At 38.6% G+C, this 24,787-nt stretch overlaps 2 protein-coding genes across 6 annotated transcripts; one reads left to right on the top strand and one right to left on the bottom strand.

Moving 5' to 3' along the window:
* Positions 1-2,149: 2,149 nt before the first annotated feature.
* On the top strand, positions 2,150-21,250 carry tuft1b (tuftelin 1b). Of its 5 annotated transcripts, none has more exons than XM_079368791.1 (12): positions 2,150-2,230; positions 14,060-14,137; positions 14,223-14,327; positions 14,460-14,534; positions 14,650-14,718; positions 15,786-15,875; positions 16,674-16,784; positions 18,739-18,962; positions 19,320-19,425; positions 19,677-19,760; positions 19,893-19,987; positions 20,134-21,250. In XM_079368791.1, the coding sequence occupies exons 1-12, from the start codon at positions 2,165-2,167 to the stop codon at positions 20,204-20,206; spliced, it is 1,176 nt and encodes a 391-aa protein (XP_079224917.1). In that variant the 5' UTR covers positions 2,150-2,164; the 3' UTR covers positions 20,207-21,250. The 5 variants fall into 5 exon arrangements, with proteins under 5 accessions (XP_079224917.1, XP_079224919.1, XP_079224918.1 ...); XM_079368792.1 differs by lacking the exon at positions 2,150-2,230 and adding an exon at positions 2,697-3,109; XM_079368794.1 differs by lacking the exon at positions 2,150-2,230 and adding an exon at positions 7,111-7,202.
* A 5-nt stretch (positions 21,251-21,255) lies between these two features.
* On the bottom strand, positions 21,256-24,230 carry LOC306839857 (protein C1orf43 homolog). The gene is made up of 7 exons (XM_079368802.1): positions 23,842-24,230; positions 23,639-23,740; positions 23,440-23,548; positions 22,749-22,802; positions 22,463-22,629; positions 22,308-22,366; positions 21,256-21,868 (listed from the first exon to the last, which is right to left on the bottom strand). The coding sequence occupies exons 1-7, from the start codon at positions 23,914-23,916 to the stop codon at positions 21,661-21,663; spliced, it is 774 nt and encodes a 257-aa protein (XP_079224928.1). The 5' UTR covers positions 23,917-24,230; the 3' UTR covers positions 21,256-21,660.
* Between the last annotated feature and the right edge of the window lie 557 nt (positions 24,231-24,787).

The following is a 24,787-nucleotide window of genomic DNA, read 5'->3' as shown; positions in this document are numbered from 1 at the left end:
TTCCTGTTATCGCTGCTGAGCAACTCTGCCCAGTTGATGGTTCACTGGTAAAAGGCAGTGAAGTACTGAGGCAGTTTGAGTAAAACAAAAATATCCTTGTGCTATAGGTGGCTAATTATAGTTTGTTATTTTATATACTGAGTAAAAGTATTATGCTATACAAAGCACTGGAAGCGTAGCCTCAAGAAGTCCACCAGTCACAAATCACAAAGAAGTAAACGTCTGATTTGAGTTTATGTCACAGAAGTTTGAAGGTATGATCATTTTATATTCAGTGATTAGATTTAAATGTCCCCCCACCCCAAACACTTTTAGTATTCTTGATTCAGATCTGTTTTCTGTAAGTCATCAAAGTAGTAACAAGTCAAATGCATGTTCTTTAAGCTCTGGTTGGTTTTCCCCCCCTAAGGGACATGGTGCATAATCCTTGGTTTGTATACTGTAATTAATGACGACATAAAGCTGTAGCCATGACAACAACACCTTATCCAGCCCCCCAGTCTTTCTCCTTATGTTACCTTTACCATTGCAGGGTTAGGAATTTCCCTCGACTTTCTTGTTCCTTTTTTTTTTTTTAATGAAAAAAAAAAAACTTTATTTATTTTTAATAGCCTGAGTTTTCCATCCATCAACCTTAATGCCATGTGTAAACTTGGATAGATTCATTTGGTCACAGGTCTGCTGACTTCCTACAAATAAAGTAAATGATTTATACGAACATATTCAGTGTCTTTTGCATAAATAATAATAGGCCTAAAACTCTCAAATCTGCCATTAGGTCAACAGAAAAGTTTATTTTTACAGCACATTTAAAAACAGCTTCCGATGACCAAGGTGCTTTACAGACAATGAAACAAAACAAAAACAAAGAAAAAGAAAAAACAAACAATAGAGAAAGACAACTATCCAGTGTCTTATTAGTTGCAGATGAGTTTGAAAGCATGAGGATATAATAAGGTTTTTTTTATTGTCTTCGTTTAAACCATTTTTAATCTTGTACATAGCAGACATCTCCCTATTTTGAGTTTGCCATCAAAGAAAAACGGCCACTATAAGAACTGCAATTCAAACAGCACTGATCACAGTGCTGTTTGAATTGCAATAAGATTCAATTTGCATGTTACCTGAGAACAGAAAATACACCAGCCACAACAATTCAACAACCGCCACTGACTATAAAAGGAAGAAATTTACATGATTCAATGCATCTTCATGAACTTTGATGAACTAAATAGGTCTAATAATAACATAAACCCTTGACATTATTGGGCGCACAAAGGTGTCTACTATTAAATGCTGTTTCATCAGTCAAACTAGTGCATGTTGACTTTGGGCTGGGCTTTTTTAAAAATAAGCTACCTTTTGAATTTCTGTCATTCTTACCTGTAGTCTGTTTATCCTGAGTAGATGCCTCACACAAAGCAGATGTGGTATATTTACGGTAGGTTATTGAAATGAAACATAATTACATGAACGGAAGAACATTGTAGAAAAATAATAGGGTATAGATTCAAATGGTTTACCTGATATGCGGTTAGGTCATGGTCTTTCATGGCAACAGCCTTTCAGATATTTCTGCCACACCTACTGTACATATAAAGCAAGTAACAACAAGAAAATATAGCATGTCATATTTTAAGTTAAACTGATGCAGGAAGTGTCTTTAATTTCTTATTTCGATTATCTATCTTGAAAGCTCGAGATGTAAAGTGGTTAATACAATCTGTTAATACAATTAAAGTAAACAAAAACTACTATACTTCTGTTCTGCATTTAATAAATAACATCTTTTTTCACACTGCCACAAGCTGCATTTTTGAATGCTGAAAGTAGGAAGCTTTCTTATATGACATAATTAATGTAAGCAAAAGTTTTCAAGCGACACAACCAAAGGTAAACGAGTTCAGCTGTCAGCCCAGCAGTGGCATCACAGCCGCCTGCCATGTGACAGGACTGTTATCAAACAGCCGTACATCCTATTTGCAGGTCTGAAACAGAATTAGCTGCGAGGTGGCAGATCACAGTTGATGCAAGTTCTTGGAGCTGCACTGCTGTTGAAATGTTGCAGGGAAAAAGAGACAACATTTGTTAAAGGAAGACAGATGAGGAGAGGCAGCATATGGGATCAATCTGGAAGAAGATCAGGCAGGTGACTGAGGACAAAATGCCCTGGTTCAGCAACTGTCACACCAAATGTCTGATGGATGGAAGGGTCGTCAAGCTCTCTGAGGTCAGACAAAATTTCTTTTCAGCCATTTGTCTCTGATAACCTATTATTTCTTTATATCCCCATGCAGGAGAAATAGTCATTTTAGATTTAGATCGAAGTTTGTGTCCTCCTCTTAATAAATCTGTTCGCCACTTGTGAATGTAAAAACATAAAACAGTTTTCTTATTGGCAACTATACAAATGGTCAGTCTTGTCCATATTTGAAACAATGTCAACTTTTATACATTGTTCATGAATAAACAATAAGATCAAACAACCTGAAAAAAGAATATAGACAAATATAATTAAATTGACTACAGTGGCGAAGTGGGTAAGGAAGAGGATGCATGCTAAGAAAAAACAGAAGAAGAGGTTAGATTACTTTGAGCTTTTACAGGCTGCATCCCTTTGTGGGAGGTCTTTATATTTCAAAACAAAACACATAAGGTTAAAGTGTATTGACCTATGCTGGTGATAATTTGGCCAATGTGTCTCGATCAGAAAACGATGAACCTGGATTTAATCTATAATAATATTTAAAAAAAACACAATGACTTCTGTTTCCTGTCTGACTCGCGATTCAGGGAATGTCATAAATGAGGTGCGAGCATGTTTAAGACCTGCAGGGTTCATTTTTATCACCTGGACAAACACTCAGTGTAGAGCAGACACACAGAGAGAGAAAGGGAGAGCGGCTCTGGTGTCTGCTCGCTGCACTTTTGTTGGAGTGGTTTTAGTAGCCTACCTCACAATTTTGTTTTCCGAGGAGATGGAATTAAGAGTTCGAGCAAACAGACTGTGAAACTGACATTTCTATTTTCACGTGTCGGATCAACTTCGAAAACTTGGTGTGAAAAGATGAACGGCGACGTGACTCGGACTGTGGAGAAAGTAGAGGACAGGCAGGCGGACGTGAGTAAGGAATAGACTACATAACCTACTGCGATCATTTTCATGAAAAAACTCAAAAGTCAGATCCCGCTTCGGCAAATCAATATCTTTCTAACTTTACCGAAGTCCTAAATGTGTCGGTTTTATTTTTCAAGGGATTAGCCTGCATCTCATTTAATTGTTCTTGTGTTAGTTAGGCCAGTAACTGGACAAACTGTTATAATAGGAGAATGGGTTTCACAGTATTGATTAAAAATACGACGTGTTAACGGAGTATTTTAAACATTTGACAAAGTTTTCTGAGCACATATTTAAGTTTCCAATATGGCTGTCTAGGAAACTGTAAGAACTAAACTGGTCATTTATTTCACAGCATTTTTTTTTCTTGACAGAAATTAAAGTTAAATAGGCTTTCTTGTTTCAAAGGAGGAACAATTACAAGGACAGGAGAACAAATTCAGAGTTTTGAGTCAAAATACTGAGTTAACGGGTTTCTCGAAATACTGATGCAAAAGTCTCTTTTAATAACTGACACATCGTGAACTGTAGCGATTTAATCGCTTTGTTGTTGTCCTGTAGTTTTTATTTAGTTTGCTTTTTATAATAATATGGACTTATGGGTCTGAAATAAAGTTTATAGCGACCTAGACCTACTTTGTTAACCTCACCATCAAATTCATAGTGCAACTCAAAAGGAGGAAAAAGAAAACACAATTTGAATAGAAACTGTAGTTCTATCTGTTAAGTGTATAGGCTATAGTCAAGATGAGGGAACATAAACAAGCTCTTCTCATATGACAGCAAAATGTGTCCAAACAGCAAGTATACTTAAAATATGTTGAGTAGACATTTTCCACCACACCTGTGTTTCATTGGCCAATCAAGTGTGGCATGCCTGAACATCCTTTCTTTGAGCAATCAAATTTTGTATAAAAAAACGTAGCTGTGCTAAATACTCCATCTGGTACCTATGGCAGTACTTTCATGCATAAAGATTTACTGTACAAAAATAATCAAACTTTGATTTTGCAGGTCATGTAGGGACATCAGTATTCATTTGCTCATGTGTTTCCCTGAAGCAAATTTAATGGCGTGTTGATCAGGGCAAATAGCCAACATTATCTTTTAACTATTCAGATCTGATAGGAGCCTGGAGCTTAAGTATGTCAGTCTGATGGTATGAGATGTATAGGCCATACTGGGACATCTTTTAGACTTGTACTTTATTTAGGACATGGCTGAAAGAATTATCATTCATATGGGAAATTTAATTATTTAATACACCATACTCAAAAAAAAAAAGTTCATTAGATACAGTTTGAGTTGACAAATACAAATCAAGAGGCAGTGGTTAACTTTGGGTGTCATTTGTGGATTATTCTACCTTTTATTGCATACATTGAATTCCACTTGTAAGGTTATCATTAACTTTCTCCTCAGAGTTCAGTGTCTCACTGTGAACATGTCACTTTCCCTTGAACTTCAAACTGTTATCAAGAGTAAGTGACGAGCTTACATTGAAACATGTTCTTCGGGAAGGGAGAATGGTTGTTGCCCTCAAACAATGTACTGGGACATCTGCCGATTGTAAAAGAACAGATTGATGTGTTGGAACATGTGGAGTCCTAAACGCTTAAAAACAAAAACCATGAAAAGTCAGTTCAGTTTTCTACCCTCAAGCCACGTTTTGATTATTTCAAAATAATTGCAGCATTTTACTTTCATCTTTTTTGAAAGCTTTATTTAGAAAACAATCGATTGACATTCCTCAATGTACCTGCGAAGAGTTCCAGCAGATCATTAAAAAGTTCCCAAACTTGTTGGTTTTGGTAGTTAAATAGAAGTTTACAGTTTTCTTTTGCAGTCAAAAGGTTTTCCTTTTTGTACTTTTTGTCATCCAGTTTGTTTAAAACCTGCTCTTTTACCATCACGGTTTGGTGCAGTGATGTCATTGCATGCTCTTGGTAGAGTCCAAAGTGGCATGAATAAGACTTTGACAAATAAAAGGTCAATATTGCGTAATGTTTTATTCAAGGTTAATGGAATTGTCATTGGCATTAACCATTGAGATTAAAACGCGTTAGAACGGACCATGTGCGTCAACGTAATAGCATGAATGAACAGATCATCTGTTTAGATCTGGGATGAAGAGAAACACAGTCATGCCTAGACGGAAAAAATGCAAATGAATTTGTTGGCAGTTGCAAGCTGCTTTTTACAATCTCAAACGGTGATATAAAAAAGAATGATGAATGATTAGAGGATTAGAGGAGTTGTGTCAGGACTTTCCCTGGTTTTACAGTTTGGAGGTTGTATTACTTTTCTATTCTTGATTTTGAGCCTCTCTGTTTAAATGGACATGATCAGAATAATAATTTGGTTTCTGATTCTGTTTCACAATCAGTCCTCCTCGCTTGCCAGCTGTTCTTTGGTTATCTTTTCTTCTTCTATGAATCCTGTAATCTCACTGTTATATACAGTATATATTACTTCTCTTTCATCCTCTTTTGAAACTAATTTAATTTGCCTTAAGCACATTCAGGAGTGTAATTGGTTTTTATCTGCCTGAACTTGACCAATGATATCTAGGTTAGTTGTGTTCATAGCATGAGAACAAGAAGAGTAAGAACAACAATTGTCCAGGCAGGTATATAATTAAGAAAACTTAGCTCGATGGTTGTGACTTTTTGGCAGCTCTACCGTATACTTACATGGTTACACAGATGGATCCCCTCCTAGCCTTTGTGTGTCAGCTGCATTGTTCAGTGTCTTGTTTGCACTGCTGACATGTCAACAAGAGTATAATTATCTGTAAATATAAACAGACGTGAGATGGATAAATAACAGCGTGTACATACCTGCATTACATTGGTAATCTTCAGTTTGTTTAAGAGATTATATTGGGGAGGGGTCTACAGATGAAAGTGGCATACACCTCTAAAAGCAGGCCAGGTGACGTCTACAGCGCCTTTCTGAAAAAATGTATAGAATGTCAACTTGACTATTGGATTTCTCCTTTGAATGCTCTATTTGTTAAAAACAACTGGAAAAAAGACGATGGCTCATATATATATATATAAACTAGGTGGACACAGAACCCAGGAAAACTCTGATTTACAAAAATTTAAAGCTTCTGAAATGTTTATATTTATTCCCACAACAAATAAATTTTTTATCAACATACATGCAAACAATCATTAAGAATCATCAAACAGAAAAAAACTAAAGCAAAACAGAATGCAAAGATAACTATTAGTTGCACACTTTAAACAGCAATGACGTCCACATTTCATTATTGGCTATTAAAATAAAACTCATACCAGGGACAGAAGTAGAACCTATAAAGGTAAACCCATCCAGGGTGAGGGAGACAAAGACACACTGAGTCACAATAACATGATCATATTTGGAGTGTGGCATTTGCCTTGTGTTTGTACAGTTATGTTTACACTGTACACACGCTTGTGCCAGAGACTGTTATATAAAGGCGCTTCATTAATCTCTGTTATATAACCCACCAAACATTCCTCACGGTTCTTCTACCTACAACTGTCACCAAGTGCCAGATACATGAAGCCTTCTTGATTCCAGTTGTATCTTATGGTCACTTATTTGTTTATTTAAAGAAGTTAAAACTTTACTTAGTCACTCATCTACTACTATAGACATATGAATAAATTCCCACGGCTTCCTTTTTTTTCAAATAAAAATTGAAGTAAAAAAGTGGAAACATTTGAAAATCCATTTTGTAATACATCCAACAACATGTTGTATAGTTTGAATTCACCATACAGACTCTCTTTTGTGCCGGACTACAGTTCTTATGACATAACCAGAGAAATGTTCCATCTAGTTTTTCCCTTGTGTATGTGGCGTTGTGGTCCTGCAGGGGAGGCTAACAGCTATGTGCCTCCTTGGACTGGCACTGCAGCTCTGTGACTGGAGGAGAAAAGGGTTGGGCAGTGGGTGAAGCCTCACCCAGCCATGTAAGGCAAGACAGCCGAAGCTTCCCACGCACTTAGTCACACACGCGGGGATTCAGTCTGGATCACAGCTGCATGAACATCCCGGAGAAGAGTCCCCCACCGCTTCTTCTGCCCAGGTAGATATCAGAGAGGTCCTGAAGGGATAGATACAGGGTTTAAATGTCGGTTCCTACAGACTGAAGTGCATTATGTTACTTGTGTTTTATGAGTAATTTTTGTTTTAATTTCTGGCTTCTGAGTGTCGGGTGATATGATTCATTGGGCATGTCTTTAATAGTGAACGTGTTATACTTGAAACGAAGGGATAAATCCAACACATAGATTAAAACAAAGACAGATTCTAAAGAATTTCTGACACAGACGTTTACATTTATTCACATTTTTAACATTGTACAAGACTCTTAAGCACTATTTTGTTCATGGGCGTTTGTGAGTTTATCCTTAAGATATTTTGATTGACACGGACAACCTGAAATCAAATCCTGCCTTCAAATTTGTCAGACAAAAAAGACTTTCAAACTTCATACAGTAACCAGTTACTTTTTGTCCCATTTGAGAGGTTGCTTCAGTGTCAGTGTTTGTTGTGCTGGTAACGCATACTGTTGGCTTTAATGAGTAAGTAAGAGTTCATAATTAGGAGGTATGACGTGTGATGATTTGTGGTTGAATGTGCCATTATCAGCAAGTTACACCAGTGTTTAAAATGTTTTATAATGCTTCTTATCATTTTGTGTGTGTGTGTGTGTGTGTGTGTGTGTGTGTGTGTGTGTGTGTGTGTGTGTGTGTGTGTGTGTGTGTGTGTGTGTGTGTGTAGCTCGGTAATAAATCCACTTTGTTTTGACTGCACTTGGAGATGGATGGATTTCACACTTTGCTGAGATCTCTGTTGGCACTGGAACGTGAATTTAGATATTGGTGTTGGTGCAAAAGGTTATATTCTACCTCTATACATTCAATTCTTCTTTGCTGTTGGAGGAAGGAAGCACATAGAATAAATTAATTGTTCTTTATCAGTGACAGAAAATCTGTTCAGCTGATTACAGCAGCGATATCATCTTCACACCAGTTTGAAGAGGAGTTTAAAGATTGCTTACTGGTATTGGATGGTCCCTTGGTGTGTTGATTGTGTTAGAGGACTAACTGTATGAAGATACTTTTGTTCTTGTTGGCATGACGTAAGATAAGTGATGTCATTTCCAAACATGATACACATTGAAGCGAATTGTAACTACTAGCCAGTGTGGGTTATGTGATTAAGCAGTGTTGGAGCTGTCTTTTGTACCTTGACTGTCAGAGATTAGTTCTTAGGTCCTCTACGTCACCATGCTCTACCTCCTTATGTAATTCAGGCGTTTTCCGACCTGCTGTGGTTCAAAGTGCATTATCTTTCTGTACTTTACTTTGAGCTGCTGCTTTCTTTCCTAACAAGTAAACTTGACTTATAAATCCCTGATAGGGAATAAATCAATCAAAGAAAGAAAGAAATTGGTATAGTTTGATACAAATATGTTTTTAGGCAAGATGTTAGGCATTCCCTTCTTCCAGCCTATCAATACAAACAACATGTGGATTCCTTTTATTGTGGTCATTAAAGTGCTACATAATAGACTTATGATTGCAATTTATAAGCATGCCATTCAACACACCCCACAATAATGCCTGACATGCAGTCATTAAGAAAAACAATGAAGGATTGCCATGTGATTACACTCAGTAAACATGGACCATGTGTTCACATCAATGCATTTGGCCAATCAGATGAAGCCCTCGCTGGCCTTCAGCTACCCTGAAATAAGCTGAACCTTTCTTGAACATTTTAAGTGTCATGGCTTTTCCAGTAGAAAGCTGGGCATTATTTTTCACAGCGTCTTCCAAGAAATGTGTTGTGATCTTATCAAGCTCATGAGAATTTGATTAATCTCTCTCCAGACCTCTGAGGAAGCATCACTCATGTGATGAAACGACAGCTTGACACTGTATGATCTCTAAGTGATTCTGTTTGGATAGTGATTGCTTCATTAAATGATTTTATGGGTAGCATTTTACCCATCTCATTTGAGAGATATTGAAAACTCATAAATATCAATCCATTTTGCGAGTGTTTTGTTTTTTTCTCCTTTTTTTTTTTAAAGTAAATTTGCTGTCACAAATATCTGACAGAAATGCAAATGAGCGTTCTCCGAGCTGCACGGACAAGTCTTATTGAGCGTCACTGAGTTGTTTTTCTGTCTTTCCCTCAACACTGGAGGCAGATAGTTGTTGCGCTGTCATTGCACCGGGCAGATAAAAGGGATCATTATATTATTTTATGTCAGAAGCTCCAGTTTGTACTTGTCTGTGCAGCAGAGAAAAACATAGCTGAAGAAGAAATAATAATTACAGACTCCTGCCTTAGCAAAAACAACACCTTTATCATTGACCTCATGCTTGTATTATTCCTCCAGAACTGCAAGGTATCAAGGGATTCAGTGTTTAATTTCTCCTTGGAATAAGATCACATGCATGGATCATTTGGCCTCTAATAACGCCTAAATAGGCACCTTCAGTAGGAGTGGTTCATGAACAACCTTTATTTAATTGTTGCTGAACAATATTTGTTAATTGAGGTGTAAATGCTCGGGGATCTTATTTTTTGAACACAGGTATTCAACCCAAGCAAAAATGAAGCCAATGTTGAATTGCAAAACACTTCAGTTCCTTGAGTGTCCGCTTCTGGCTCCAAATGCCTTTAAATTGCCTTTTTTTACAGCAGAAATAAACATGTTCATTGCCTCACACAAAAAAAGATTTTGGTGTCAATATTTCATATATTTACAGCATCTTTGCTAACCGCTGATCTTGTCTTACTGCTAACATTAGCATTCAATGACTTCCTAGTGAACATCTTTGGTAGAAAGGACTTTGAAAGCGCTACGTGATGGTATCAAGGTGTACATTTTTAGCTTATTGTAATATTAACCTCTTGAGAAGGTTGAATGCTAATGTTAGCTAATAGCTGTTAATTTTAACAGTTGGTCAGATTCACTACAAAAACCTGAAAAGAAAGCATTATTGGATCAATATACCATTTAAGTTTCCCAGTGAGAGGAAAGTAGATGTGTGTGTGTTTGTATTAAGTGTACAGTGACTGCACTGACGAGATGTGATCTACCAAGGGTAACATTGTACAGGCAGCTGTTACCTTTTGTGTTTATTTGACCAAACAAGTGCATCTGCTATTTTGACGCGCAAAAAATACATAACATGGATATACCAAGGACAGGAGGGAGCTTTTCATGCATCTAGTACAAAACTCAATTTGGCTTTGGCACCGTGACGTTAAGGTAAGGCAAGTTTATAAAGCTAATTTTAACAACAAGGCAATTCAAAGTGCTTCACACAAGACATCCAAAGCATCATGACAGAGAGATAAAAAGCCTATCTGTTATCAACTTAGAATTAAATGAACAAAAAAACAAGTACGTCTTTGTGTTGCGTTTGTTTTGAGAGCCTGAAATGGAAACGCGTCTGTGCAGTCTTCCAAAGAAACGCTGCAGAGTTGGTGGCGTGCTGAACATTGTGTTTCTGTGTACAGCAAACACCTCCCAGGGTGTGTCCATCACGCGACCCAATTCTCAAGAAGAAGCCTTCGAGCTGATTCTTCCTCAGATCTTAGAGGGAATCTCAGCCCGCCTGTCACTGCCTCGCCTCTGATGGTTTTCAGACGCTGCAATTACACACAAAGAACTTCCACTCACGCCAAATCTGTGTTTGACTTGCAAAGCTAGCACAGAACTGGTTGCGTCAGTAAACAAATGTGTTTTCCACATTTGACATGCCGGGGGGGGGTTGCTCTACATTTTTTTTCTTAAGCCATACACTGTCCTGTATGTGTTGACATGATTTACTGCAGGCATGTTTGCACACACACCGCATACTCTGAAGTCATAAACTGTTTCCACCCATTAATATGCAAATCTGCTGTCTGTGTGACAGTGGCACAAACACACTCTCTAACAGAACAGTGTGTATTATCTGCAACATGTGTTTGTCACAGTTTCTTGAACTTTTATATGAATAGAGGACATAACAATAGAGGACATGAATAGAGGACATAACAATAGAGGACATGAATAGAGGACATAACAAAAAGATATATAACTCACAAGCTTATAAACGGACAATGTCGTGGTGTTACTTGGAAGTCAGGTTCATTGAAGAGCTTTTTCTCAGGAAAAAAGGAGAGGCTGAATTAATAACGTTTTGGTGGGAAGCTTTGTAAAGTATTTAATAGTTGTCTAAACTAAAGGTGACATGTTACCTTAAATGCCTTGTTGTATCAATAATTCATTGTGCGTTTCTGTCATTGTGGTCGTTATTCCAGCATTGCTGTCATACTTGGCGCTAACAACAGAGTGTGGTATTCAGGGAACGTCATCGCCTCTTTATCATTCCTGCTCTGTAACCACAGGTGCCATCCTGAAAGGGAGCTATTAAAGGTGTGTGAAGAAGTGGCTTCATTAAGTGTGCAGTTCATAACTCAATGTTATAAACGGGAAAGTGTTCATGCACTTTACTCGGGGACAATAACTGAGCTCGAGGACATTCAAACATACACGTATGTACTCAAAGGTTGTGAGTGTAAAATTCAGGTGAAATGAATGAAAAGGATACAACATCCAAACCAAAACTCGCAATCTTACAGACTAACCAAAACAAGATGGGGGGGGGGTCTTTCCCTCACACCAGGTAAAGCTCTTCATATCTATTTCACTTCGATGAAATACTTCACAAACACATACAACATAGTTATAGACTTCAGAATATTCAAAGAATTGTGAACACCTGTTTGTCTTTCAGTTTATGTACCATTCCAAGGTCAAAGCTACCAGTAAAAAAAATACCTCTCTGACAGCAAAACCATAAAAACACATCTTTATGAGCAAAGGTTTAGCTACACCTGTGTGACACCTGTGTGCATCGACTGTAAACTGCTGCATGAAGAAAGAAAAACAAAGCCTAGTGTGGGGGGGGGGAATCTAAGTACCCTTTTTATAACTGAATATTAATCAGAACATTGATATAATACTTGGACTCATCCTTTATTATTTTATTATTGTTTTTTTCATCAAGATTTTTGCACTTTCTCAGATAGGACAGCTGTACAGCCACAGGTAATGTTTGGAGTACAGAGTGGGGGATGACATGCAGCAAAGGGCTGAGGTGGGATTCGAACCCATGACGGCTCCGAACTGGTCTTTGTACACAGGGTGTATGATATAGCCACTAGGCTACCAGCGCCTCACACTTTGACTCAATCTTGTTGTTTCACTGAGATCTGCAGACAAGTTCCTAAAAATCATCAGAGAACTTGTGAAAAAAAAGCACGAACATTTGCAAGTCTGTCTTTTTCATGGTGTTTGGATTTTGCAATCTTACTGATGCACACCCGATGTGTATTTAGGGTCACTGATGACAGCTTCCACAGCAGCAGTGCTAATTAAAAAGTCTGAAGGCAGCATCCGCCCTGACTAATGGGTTACTATATGCTCAGTTTTTATGTCATTTTTAGGTAGGGTGGGAACGCGATGCATGCAACGGCTGTCACTCACAGACGGGGACGTATGAGGCCGTACATGTAGATGTTCATGCATTCATAACAACATTAAACCCCTCTTAGATGCTAGGATTAAGCCTAATTGAAGTTTGTGATAATATCATAATCCCCACCATTACATAACTCGCCTGTGTCTGGACTTCATCCTGTACCTGAAGTGTATTTCTTTGTCAGAGGGCCAAACGGTTTGTTGTCTTTGCATATTCAGAAACAAAGCTAAATGATTTCTTTAGAGACATACCTCAACATACTTTAAAGGGTGTGTCGCCAAAGAGGATTATGTGCTATGTTAGCCTGACTATGTTTTCACTGTAGGGAAAGGTTCAAAAGTTTAGCTTAGTTTGAGCTTACACATTTGTGAACCTTTCATTTCTTACTTTTTTGTGAAGTTCTAACAGATTAAGTTGTTTGTCCCTGAAACAAAGTTTAGGTAACTTCAACGGTAGGTTTTTAAAAATCCTTTCAATTTGAGAGAGGTTGGTTTTAGGTTTTCAGCTCATTGCTCGGTCAACAAGCGAACTTTTTCAGAGGAGGATCTTACAAGCTTCCTGTGGAAGAAGATCTACAATAGACAGACAGTGACATGTACTGCATTACAATGTGAATTACTATTATGTGAAACTACTACAATCAACACAAAACAACAGGGACGTTCTGTGAGGCCTGCTGTTATTATCATGTTATCAGGAAAAACCAAAGTGTCACTGAGAAATAACAGAGACGCTGGCAACCCATCAACCACGGCACATCACAAAATGTCATAAAGGAATCAGAAGATAAGAAAGAAAGTAACAGGCCCATGAAACTAAGTGGAAGAGGATTCACTAAACTACAGACAGAAACACAATGCAGAAAACATTATGTATGAATGTCCAGTCTGAGAATGTTACCCAAACTGCCTTATGTGAATACTTTTGTGTTTTTTTGAGGTTGCCAAAGCAAACATGAAAAATCCAAAAATTGCATGTCTCTGTTTTTGTTGCTGAGGCAACAACTTGAGAGTGAGTCATCTTTTATTAGTGTTGTTGCTTTTGTCCCCGTGTCCCTCTCTGGACTGAACTGGTTTCTTTTTCTTCAGTCAGTGTAGTAGAGTGTTTGGTCATGATCACCAGACTCTGTCCGGAGGATTCAGAGTGGAAACGTCTCCTCTGTGGTGGTTGCTAGGTTAAGCTGTGTAACAGTGAGTCATCCACAGAGGAACTTCAGTATGGGGACGTTTAATGGCTAAAAGTAACTCTCAGTGTTTGCTCCACCCTCTTTCTCTCTGATGACTTTCATATTGAGCTTTCCTTACTCTTCATTGGTTATTTTTCTCACACTCCCCCACTGCTCCTCTCACTCACTTAGTAATTCTTATCCTCTCATCTTTCATCTCAGGACCCATGCAGGCTTCTTAGACTCCCTCTGCAAGATCGAAACCGGTCAGACTACAAGTCGGAGCAGCACGACAAAAAGGTACCAAATAAAAGAGGAATTCTTTTAGTTCTCTTTTTAGTTGTACAGGACGGTCATTCACTGAACTTGTTATCTCTGGATGTAGGAGAGCAGCATAGCAGTAGTTCTGCCACATAAACAAGAAGCGCAGGAAGAAAAACGTGACTTCATCACTCCCACTGCAGAAAAAGTTGAAGTTGAAGTCATCAAGGTACGTGAGCTTGTTTTGCTAATCATTTTATCTAATTTTTTAAAGTGCCCAGTCAAGCCTTTATGTCTATCTGAGGAATACGTCCGCTCATGTGTGTCGTCTCACACACTCATCAAACGCTGTGTTACTCAGGTTTACCTCGAAGCGCGTCCAGAGACGGCAGAGAGTGTCAGGATGCTGACGGACGAGGTGTCGCAGATTCAGGAGGTCAGTGTGTGGCAGACATAATAAGATGATGAGTCAACGTTCGACTGAAGAACATTTGAGTGTGTTTCTCGGTAAGTCAGGCTTGTTTTAATATGGGATGTGCTTTTGTTGATAGGTGAGGTACTGTCTGAAGACTCTGAGGCAGCAGATGGCAGCCAGGCAGAACAGTAACAACAACAACAAGGTACACACCCTCTGCATCAGGATCAAAACTGTCCTTCTGACGTTCACTGAAACACTTGAAACTAAATTCTATCCTTCTTGACGTCAGTATTTGTGGTTATTTAATGACATTAATTCCTGTTTTAATGTTTTTAAGTGTCTTCCATATATTTGTATATAAGATACTGATGCCACAACCATTGCTTACTCTCTTGGTCATCAGTTTTTTGTGCACTGTAACTCAGCTGCGTTTAGTTAGCAGTAATGTGCACATTTAATTAAAGCTCCTGTGAGGGGTTTTTGGTTACCTGCTAACACTTAATGAACTACAAAAGCAAACAAGACCATCGCCGAAAAGGTTTTTTATTTCTGTGTAGTTAATTTTATTACGATGTCACTGCTGTAGTGGGGTAGGTGTCAGCTTGGGCATTTAACAGCACACAGCAGAAACAGCCATTACATTTTTTACACCCAAAGATTCAAAGTGATATTCGAATTATACATTTAAAATACAAACAGATCATTTTTTTAAAAGTTAAAGATCCTGTCTACACGCGTACAGGTAAAAAATTAGATTAGATAACAAATCGTTTACAGAGGTCGCCAGAATCAGCACAACCCGAAAGTTCCTCACAGGAGGTTTTATGTAACACTTTAGACCAAAATGAGAGACACGCAAACCTTGTTATTGTGCAACAACTTATTGAGTTAAGGAGACACTGATTACATTTCTTGTGGCATTACATTTAAATAACTTAATCTTATTATTTTTTATACAAAATAAAGAATAGTAGTTGCTGCTGATGTTTTCTGTGTCTGTGGGCCAAAGTCGGGGTATCTGATAAGCCTCCTGTTTTTCTTCCACCAGCTCCTTTTACTTGATTTATCTTCAGGATGTGTTTAGTCCCGCTTTTCCTTTCATTGCAATGTAAATCCAAAACAGCACTTCAAACAAGCAGACACATGCTGCAGCATTTCTTTATGTTTTCATGTTCTTTAAGCTGCAGTGCCATTTTAATGTTCACTTCACAACTGAAAGTGCACAATAAACCACCGGAAACATTAACTACAAGCTTCTCTTTTCTTTAGTTTCCAGTTAATGGCTTCAGAGTCAACGTGCCCAGAAACCAACCAGTCATCACAAATGGCAACACTAATCTCATTGACTCAGACACACAGGCAAGTTCATCCTAAATCAGCTTTCTTTTAATGTCACTGTCACTTTTACGAATCTCAATATTCATCATCTTTAAAAAAAAAAAAAAAAGGAACAATGGGGAGAAACTGAAGCCAATTTCAGGTGAAGCTAGTTTAAATGAATTTGTCATTTGTATTTTAAATTACAAAATGAAATAATGGGAAGAGCACCTGGCGCTCCAGCTGTTTCCCACTTAAACATTTAAACTGGCTTCTGCTCTGACAAACAGGGTGCCAGGCTCCCTGAAGCTTAGCACATACACCACAGTGGCTCAGTTACATTGTGACTAATAGAACACACACACACACACACACACACACACAGTATCATATTTCAAATGCATTATACTAGACTCAGAACCACACCACATCTCCTGTAACACAATGCCCAAAGAAGTAGTGTGAGAGCAGAGAGGGGATGTGTGTGTTCTGTGGCTGTCTTTGCACACTGACCTGTATTCATGTAAAGTCGAGCTATAGGCGTCACATTATACAGCAGTTGTTTGTTTAAAGGGCATCGTTTGTCTGGGAAAAGTATTTACCTTATCTAAAGGACAGCCCAACGATGAATCAGTGTTCAACAAACGTCCAGTTACTTTTGTCTCTTTTTGTGCTACCTCGGGTTTCCCCAAACAGCTTTTTTAAACACGCAGCTAACGTCCTATCAGCAGCCTCTCTTATCCGTCTGTCAGCTCCCGACTTGCCCTCAGGTTCATGTGTCCTGCCAGAGTAAGCCTGCTGTAATCGAGCGTGTCACTTTGTGTCTTCCGTCACTCTCAGGTCGAGGATAATCAGGAGGAGAGTGTGAGGCTTAGGGAAGCAACCCGCCGTCTGTACACGCAGCTGAAGGAGATGGAGAACAGGCACCAGGAGGAGAAGGAGGCGCTGCAGGTCTGTCTTAAAAGATGTGTAACATGACACCGCTTCCCCGTCTGTAGCTCTGACTCACTCCTCTGCTGCTCGCGATTTCCTCTAATGATCCTCATTATCTCCCAGTGCTCTGGGTCTCATCCCCTCAGACTGTGATCCTCCTCTGTTTGGCACATTCAGCTGCAGGTCATGTAGGGACGCGGCACACAGACTTGCTTTGTATCATCGCCTGATCCGTTTGTACTTTGCCGCTAGTGCTCTCACCTCTTAATTGGATTAGTGGCACAAACACAGTCACTGTGAATTGATTATTGACACAAACATAGAGCCATTCACTTAGTTTAAACCTGAACCTGTCTTCATTTTATTCCACTCCAAGTGAGCAGTAAAAACAGATCCGAAACCAGAAAAATCAGAAACAAACAGAGCCATCATTACATAACAACACCAGCACAAGATCTCTAATGTTCCCTCCTTGACGGAATTACACAATTCAGGAAATTAAGCATAATGATTAATAATAATAATTAGCGTAATGACACAGGGAAAAGACAAGTCCCTTTCAAAAGCTGAACCTTACTACCCAACATGTGAAATAAGGCTTAAAAAACAAAAAAGATTTGAGTGCTAGTTTAGCACAGTTGATAGAACAGGCAAGTACAAACACTCCCAGTCCTGTTTCTACTTGTTGCACGTCATCCCTTACTCTCCCACATTTCCTGTCACTATTCAGCTGACCTATCAAGTAAAGGCCAAAGCGATTTAATTCACATGATTCTATGTATGATTATTATTATCACTCTAAAAAAAAAAACACACACACATCACAACTAGTGAATGCCAGCCTTTAGTAAATGTCAATTTCCCCAGTCAAAAAAATAACAGGGTTTTTTTTTTTTTTTAAGCACAGCAGTGCTACCTGTTTTGAAGGTGCCGAGTGTCCCAATTCATTAATGGATCATACGCTAAGCTTTATAGTGAACTGTTTTTGTTTTTCTTGAAAGGAAACAATATAATGTTCTGTATACTGTAATCAAAGGCCCGCTTCAAGCTGAGGTCACAGGAAGATGAGCAACATGTTGCTGAACATCCCTTTTTCATTTGTTTTCAATTATTATTATTATTATTATAATAAAATTATATTTTAATCATGAAGTTATTTACTCAGCTCTTTAAAAAAAGCTATAAACTTAACATGTGATTCTTTTGTATACCTCCATTACAGTTTAAAGACTTTTCCTGGTATAATTATTACTACTGTGCGAGCAGTTTTACAAATTCAAACATACATAATACTGATGACATGTCAGAGGATTGAATGTCAATTTGATGTACAAATAAAGTGAATGAGAACATCGGGTTAAACTGTACTGTGTCCTGAGTTCAGCTTCCTGGATGTAAAAAATATAATTATATCAAATAGTAATCGGATCATGATATTGATGTCGGGGATATTTAGGGCGCTTTTAATGACAAGAACTCTCCAGACAATTTATTTGTGTATTTGTTAACTTTAATTTAAAAAAAGAAAAAACAGTGCTCTTTCTCAGTGCACTGCCTGTCAGCTCCTTTGTGTCCAGTCAGCATTAAAGCTGTTTGTTTGCATGTTTTTTCCTCCTCTCTAGATGTTTGCCTGTGTTGCCTGATTTACATCACTTATGAGAAAAGTGTCTTCTAGACTTGTCCAAATGTAGTAATAGTTGCTTAATCCTTCAGAGCTCAGCAGTCCACCTACACAAGTCTGTTTTTTCTAATCAGAGCTGCTCACAGGGCAGTGTGGGCGTGTTTAAATTACACTCATTTGACATCTCTCTCAACCGTCTGTTGGTGCTGTTGCACCTATCAGAGCATGACAACAACTTCCAGCAGTGCCCCATGTATCTTAAACCTGAGTGAGGTCTAATCAGCCAAACCAGACTAGTTCAGTAACAAATGCATCTCTTGTGACAAAGTGCTATGTTCTTAATCCTCGCAGGCCGAGTCAGAAGAGTATCGCATTCGTCTGGCCGAGCAGACTGAGCGGCTGGAGAAGGCGGACAGGCTGTCGGAGGAGAGGAGGCAGCAGGTGGAGGAGCTGCAGAGGCTGCTGGGAAGCATGGAGATCGAGAGCAACATCCTCAAAGACAAGATGGCCGCAGGGGAGGCAGAGCTGCTGCAGCTTCAAGCGGGCGGAGAGGGAAAGGAGGAGAAGGAGAAGAGGTACATTCAGTGGACGGAACAGAACATGTTTTTAACAAGACAAATCCTGTGGAAAAACCCTAATAATAACTATACACAAATAAGGTTAACTTCCTGCACTTGTATTTCCTCTGTTATGCAACAGTAGTTCCCCATTTATAATTATAGTTAGATTATCTTCAAAAACTGGCTTCCCAGGGTTTGAAATAAAGTTATTACAGATGACGTGCCTCCATAGTCAAATTATATAACTTGGAAAATAAGTTATGTAATTATATGATAAAACTAAGGTCATTCAATTCTCTCAGTGTAAGGCTGTATATTTTGTGTCTCAAGGATAGTTTCAATGATTTTTTTTCTTGTATACCTGGTTTGCAGATGTGAAGAGTTGGAGAAGAAGTTGGCCATCGAGAAGGAAAAGATTCATCACCTCGACGACATGTTGAAGAGTCAGCAGAGGAAAGTCCGGCACATGATCGAACAGGTATTTAAAAAGACTTGCAACAGGTCGACAAGCAACCTAAGGTGTACACACACAAACACTGCATATGAGTCTGTGCATGTGCAGGAAGCCATTAATAGGGAAATTAGACTTCGAGGAGGAGGACAGATAAACGTGTAATTGATTTTGAGGGAGTGGAGCCAAGCGGAGCAGTGCTGTCATGAATAAGTGATGCTGCACGTTCTCCCATTAGAATGGTGAGCTCATGTTTGTTTGTTTTGTTTATGACACAGCTGCAGAACTCCCGAACGGTGATTCAAGAGAGAGATCGAGTCATCAACGATCTGCAGGAAAAGGTGGCTTTCCTGGAAGCTGAGGTAACAAGCTCGGCCGGCCCTAACCGGATTTGACTAGAGATAGATTTGCTGTATCGTATTAGTATTTCAAAAAACACTGAAATCTTTTCCAGTCAAAATACAGCAGCAACATTGTTCTACTTATGTCTGCAGAACCGAGAAATGCATGACCACATGGAGTACTTCCTGGCAGGTCAGGACCCTCCACCCCTAAAATGTTCAGAGAACAAACCAGAGGTTGTCTACAGGTAAGCAATCACTTCAAACCTAATTTTGTTTTTTTCATTTCCCTAATTCACAATAACGTTGTAATTACTTAGGAATGTATTCTGCTAATGATGCTGTGGTTTATCTGGAAAGTAAACTTCATCATTTTTTCCTGTCTCCCCTCTAGTAAACCACTCACACCGACAACATCGACCAACAAGGTGCTTCCATTCATTAAAGTCATTGAGATCAAGTCCTGAATGAGCAGTCACCCATAGAAAAGAGCAAATACTAAAATCATTGTAAATAGATCTCTAACCATCTACCGATACATAAAGCACAGGTCTGCAGTGATTCAAAGAGGCCTCGTGGTGACAAAGAACACTGGTCTTCAGTTTGGACCTCATAGCTACCTTTGAGGCTGCTCTGCATGCCTTTACTGAATCTAAACAGAATCTAAAAGTGGAAAGTTAAAAAGAAATTTAAGGTATTCTTTAAAAAGGTAACAAGGAAGGAACTTAGCAATGCAAAGATTTTTTTTTTTTTTTTAAACCAAATTCCTTGTTCAGTAAAGTTCTGTGTCGAGAAAGTTTCCCACACCTGGATCCGAAACGAGCAGAAAATGAACATGTAAAGCGATGGGTCAAAGTTAAATAGTTTCGTGTTTTCATTGTGAAAGTCTGTTACGCATCCACAAGAAGAAAATGTACCAATAGATTCAACATGTTGTTGGTCATACAGCTTGCTCCCTGGCAGAGGCGGGGCTCAGGTCACATTCCTCAGTGCTTTGCACCACATTGCCAACAGAAGGCATGCAGTTAACTTTGAAATGAGATTTATGTTTAACTTAAACACATTTGTCTGAAGTGAGAGTGGGTTGAATATATATATTATGAGTGATCATGTTATTTTAACATTAACATAATTAACTATTTTATTTTAGTTTATCAATTATCAAGGCTTCTTGTAAAGCTAGAGGTTAGTTTGCTGCCAAATCTTTCCTTAACATCTTTCTGGTACATCATGATTTTTAATAAAACTTTACATATTTAAAAACAATATCTCTTTATAAACTGCTAAACATACCTATGCATTCTTTGTTCAGACCTTAATCTTTTTTTCTGTTGTATACGTCATGTACGACCATTAGATTATACGTGTTACAATTGACTGTGAACATTGTAGATAGAAAGATTGAAGATTGAAGATGTTTATCTGTTGTGCACGTCTTCTCTCCTGTTGCATCTTGTCCTAAATTATCTTCTTCTGCCCCCTAGTGGACATAATAAAGACACTGAATATGAGCAAGTGGGTTGAAAGGTTGTTTTTTTTTTTATCTTGAACCACAAAATGTATAACCTAATTTTAAAACAAATCAAATGTCTAAAAATAAGTTATCATACGTATAAACATTTTAAATCTGTACAAACACCTTTTAAACAAAAAAGGACCGTGGTATTTAAATATGAGAAACACAAATATCACATTTCCTGTTGTAATGAAACCAAAGACTGCATGACTTTAACAGCTGCCATAAAATGTCTTTTCTCCGAATAACATTTCTAATGCCATGAACAATAGTGTGTATGAATGCTCATAATGGACATGAATTTATCAGAGCTTGACCTCAACTTGAAGGTCAATTTTATCGCTCAAATAGAACTTTTTTCCCCCCTTTCTTCCCCACCTGCAGCGCCTTCCCGCATACACACACTCACAGGGTGCTCTCCAGTGTGTTGTAGTTATCTTTAAAGCTTTTGAGCTCTAGAAAGTGTTTGGGCCTCTTGCTGCGCTGGCCGGTGGAGGGCAGGTAGGTGACCTGGATGGTTGAAGGGGTGCTGCGGACAGGGGAGCCCGTCAGGTCCTTGGCTGCGGACTGGTGATGCTGGTCCAGACTGGTAGTGCTGGAATAGGCCTTTACCCTGCAGGAAGAGAGAAGGAAATAGAGTAATAGAGCATTACTATACTAAAACAACTTGATTACACTTGGTAAATAGTTTCACAGAAATAACTTATTGTCATACATGAAATGTTTTTTGTAGATATCAGTAATAAAAATACAAATTTCCATTCCTTATTTCATCCATTCTTTTACATTTTTACAACTAGACTAAAAGTCATCAATTGGAAATAATTAGGAATCATCGTTTGTTAAAGCCAGGCTGCTTTTTAAAAAAAAAAAAAAATTGCAGGAAAGTCAGGACTCCTCTTATCATTTCATTTATAGTTCTAAAGAACGTTGCAATCAGTAAATCTTGTCCTGTTGATGTTAGCAGTGCAGATTGCAACGCAGCACACTTTTCTCCAACAATGTCACAAAACTTAACGGTTTCAAGTCCAGACCAGTACGACAGCACTTACACATCAGCCAGTTCACTGAGAGCCTGTTGGTATTCAAGAAACTCAGCTTCCCCAAACACCTGAAACAAAGAGGTCACGTTAGATCTGTAACATGAAACAACAGAACAGTGAAACTGATTTTATGATCATTCTTTTTTAAAAACCCTGTTACGCACCCCGGTCCCGTGTCGAGCGCTGTCGTAGCCTTCAAGCAAACGGTCGATCAGAGCGCTGCGGCTGCTCTTGATGAGCGAGTGGGAGTTACGCAACTCCAAGAGCCAGCTCCTGAAGTTTCGTCCCGTGAACGCACTGGGACTGCGGCTGATCTCCTGCAGAGGAATACCTGAAGGGATAAGAAATGCAGATTATTAAAGATGACTCTTTAATTTTCTCCTTCGGGGAATTTGGGACTCTATAAAGAACAACTATCAATCAGTTTCTGCATCACATTTTAACTTTTACCTGAGTCACGGATGGCATCCAGGGCTTTCATCCTGTACAGGTAATTGTAGCAACCTTTAAAATGCAAGAAACATATTTTTGTTATAATAAGCATAAGAACAATATAAAGCTTTGTTCAGAATGCCGCCCCAAATCTGATCAGAATCCGATCGAACTGACTGACTGTCCACATGACAAATTAGAAGTGACCAGATCTGATCTGCCTGTCGATATTGACGTGGTCTGATCCACATTGATTACATTGATTTCTATGGTAACAGGTTACAACAGCAAAATGGATAACAGAAGTGTGATTATTTTTAATGCAAACAATTTTACGGAGCAGTCTGTCCGCAGGCATGCTTTACAACATTTCTTTTGATTCTTGCTGTTTTCTTTCACTGACCAATGTTAACTTCCGGCCCGTTATTTGTCGATGGTGTAGCGTTTCGAGTGTCACAGAAGACACACTGAAGCGACCGAGATGTTCAGATTGAGTCGGATCTGTAAGAATCAGATTTGAAACCACCTCTGCACGTGGTTTCCATCAGATTTGGAAACATCTGATCTCATGTAGCTTTTTGTGTTCAGACTGGCAAAAAAAATCAAACCACATACCATCTGGATGTGCTAAAAAATCAGATTTGGAGGTGCAATGTAAACAAGGCCAAACTGACCTAAAAAAAAAAGGCGAACTGATGTGGAGACTCACTCATGTGTGATCGGTGCTTCAGCCTGTCATCTTCTTCTGAAAGGAGGCGAGGTTCAAATCGAATCTCCTGGACCTTTGACAGTCTGGAATCAATCTCCTCCCTCAAACCCTGCACATAAAAAACAACATGAACTCATACACCTTTCTTTGAGAACCCAACAATTACCAATCTCACGAAGAAGAAGACGATCCACGTTACCTTTGGTGCATTGTGTCCAATAGGTGCATGGGGTCCTCGGCGGGATCTCATAGCAAAACGCATGATTTGTCTTTTGACGAAGATAAACAGCAGCACAAACACCTGCGCACAAAAACCAAACGACACAGGACAGGATATTTATAATCAGGGTCATCACATGAGCGCATTACCAGGTAAACAAAAAATGCAGTATGTCTACATACCAAGCTCCCATAGGCCATCACCAGGACAACATTAACCCCCGATAACGGAGATGAGTCGGCCATGATATCTGTCATAGTGTGAACTGCTGTTTCTCCACAGGAAGACAGCTAGAAACGCGTAAACATTGTGATGCTATATTAGCTTGGTAGCAAACAGTCGATTGTCCATTTTGAAAACAAAGACGTTAAATCAAAAGCTAGGCTGATGTGTTCATTATTTGGTTGCGGCTTAAATTTTACGTTATTATTATTTTTATTTTTTTTAGATAAAGACACATTACAGCTGTCATACGATGCTCCTCGAGACGTTCAGAGACATCATAAATGAAATACGCAGTTTGGCTTGTGTTTGCAAGACGCACGAACTACGACAGCGACAGCTCATTTACGACACTGAGAATTACCGTAATAGCGCTAAAAAGGGGGCCAGACCGGGGCCAAACCTGGGGGGCCAGACCTGGGGGGCCAGACCTGGGCCAGGCCACGCCATGGAGTTAAATTTCGGGTTTATTCAACATAATGTTATCTCTGTTTGTTCCTTTTGTTTAAACTTCTTCAACTTGTTGCGTTATGTTTATCATAGTCCCACATGAGATCTATATTTTGCACTATAATCAGGTGTGATGTTACACGAGGATTCTTCATTTGACACCATTCATAGATCATTATTTATGTAAATATAATTCTACCTACTGAAGTGCCTAAATAATTTAAAAATAATTTAAGAACGATACACCTTGAACGGGATTATATTTAAATTACCTTATTATTATACAAATAGTTTGAATAAAATAATAATTTGTTTGTTGAAGTAGTAGAAATTAAAAGCAACTGTAATCACATTTGTAAACACATTTGTCGCGATTTGGATTTAATTTAACTTAATCGTACATGTTTTGTTATTGTCTTATTATTTTAGCAAATTAATAATCGCACTCAAGCTAAA

Source organism: Symphodus melops (assembly GCF_947650265.1).
Source record: "Symphodus melops genome assembly, chromosome: 18".
Classification (NCBI taxonomy): Eukaryota; Metazoa; Chordata; class Actinopteri; order Labriformes; family Labridae; genus Symphodus; species Symphodus melops.
The sequence above is the reverse complement of the archived record's forward strand: the minus strand, read 5'-3'. Positions and strand labels throughout refer to the sequence as shown.

What these genes read in the sequence shown, in the direction of transcription:
- tuft1b (XM_079368791.1), top strand. Translation starts at nt 2,165, where the DNA reads ATGCCCTGGTTCAGCAACTGTCACACCAAATGTCTGATGGATGGAAGG. An exon ending in CGGAGCAGCACGACAAAAAG is followed by an intron (nt 14,138 to 14,222) that starts GTACCAAATAAA and finishes CTCTGGATGTAG; the next exon opens with GAGAGCAGCATAGCAGTAGT. An exon ending in AAACCAGAGGTTGTCTACAG is followed by an intron (nt 19,988 to 20,133) that starts GTAAGCAATCAC and finishes TCTCCCCTCTAG; the next exon opens with TAAACCACTCACACCGACAA.
- LOC306839857 (XM_079368802.1), bottom strand. Translation starts at nt 23,916, where the DNA reads ATGACAGATATCATGGCCGACTCATCTCCGTTATCGGGGGTTAATGTT. An exon ending in TGATGGCCTATGGGAGCTTG is followed by an intron (nt 23,741 to 23,841) that starts GTATGTAGACAT and finishes TTTTGTGCGCAG; the next exon opens with GTGTTTGTGCTGCTGTTTAT. An exon ending in GGATGCCATCCGTGACTCAG is followed by an intron (nt 22,630 to 22,748) that starts GTAAAAGTTAAA and finishes TTATCCCTTCAG; the next exon opens with GTATTCCTCTGCAGGAGATC.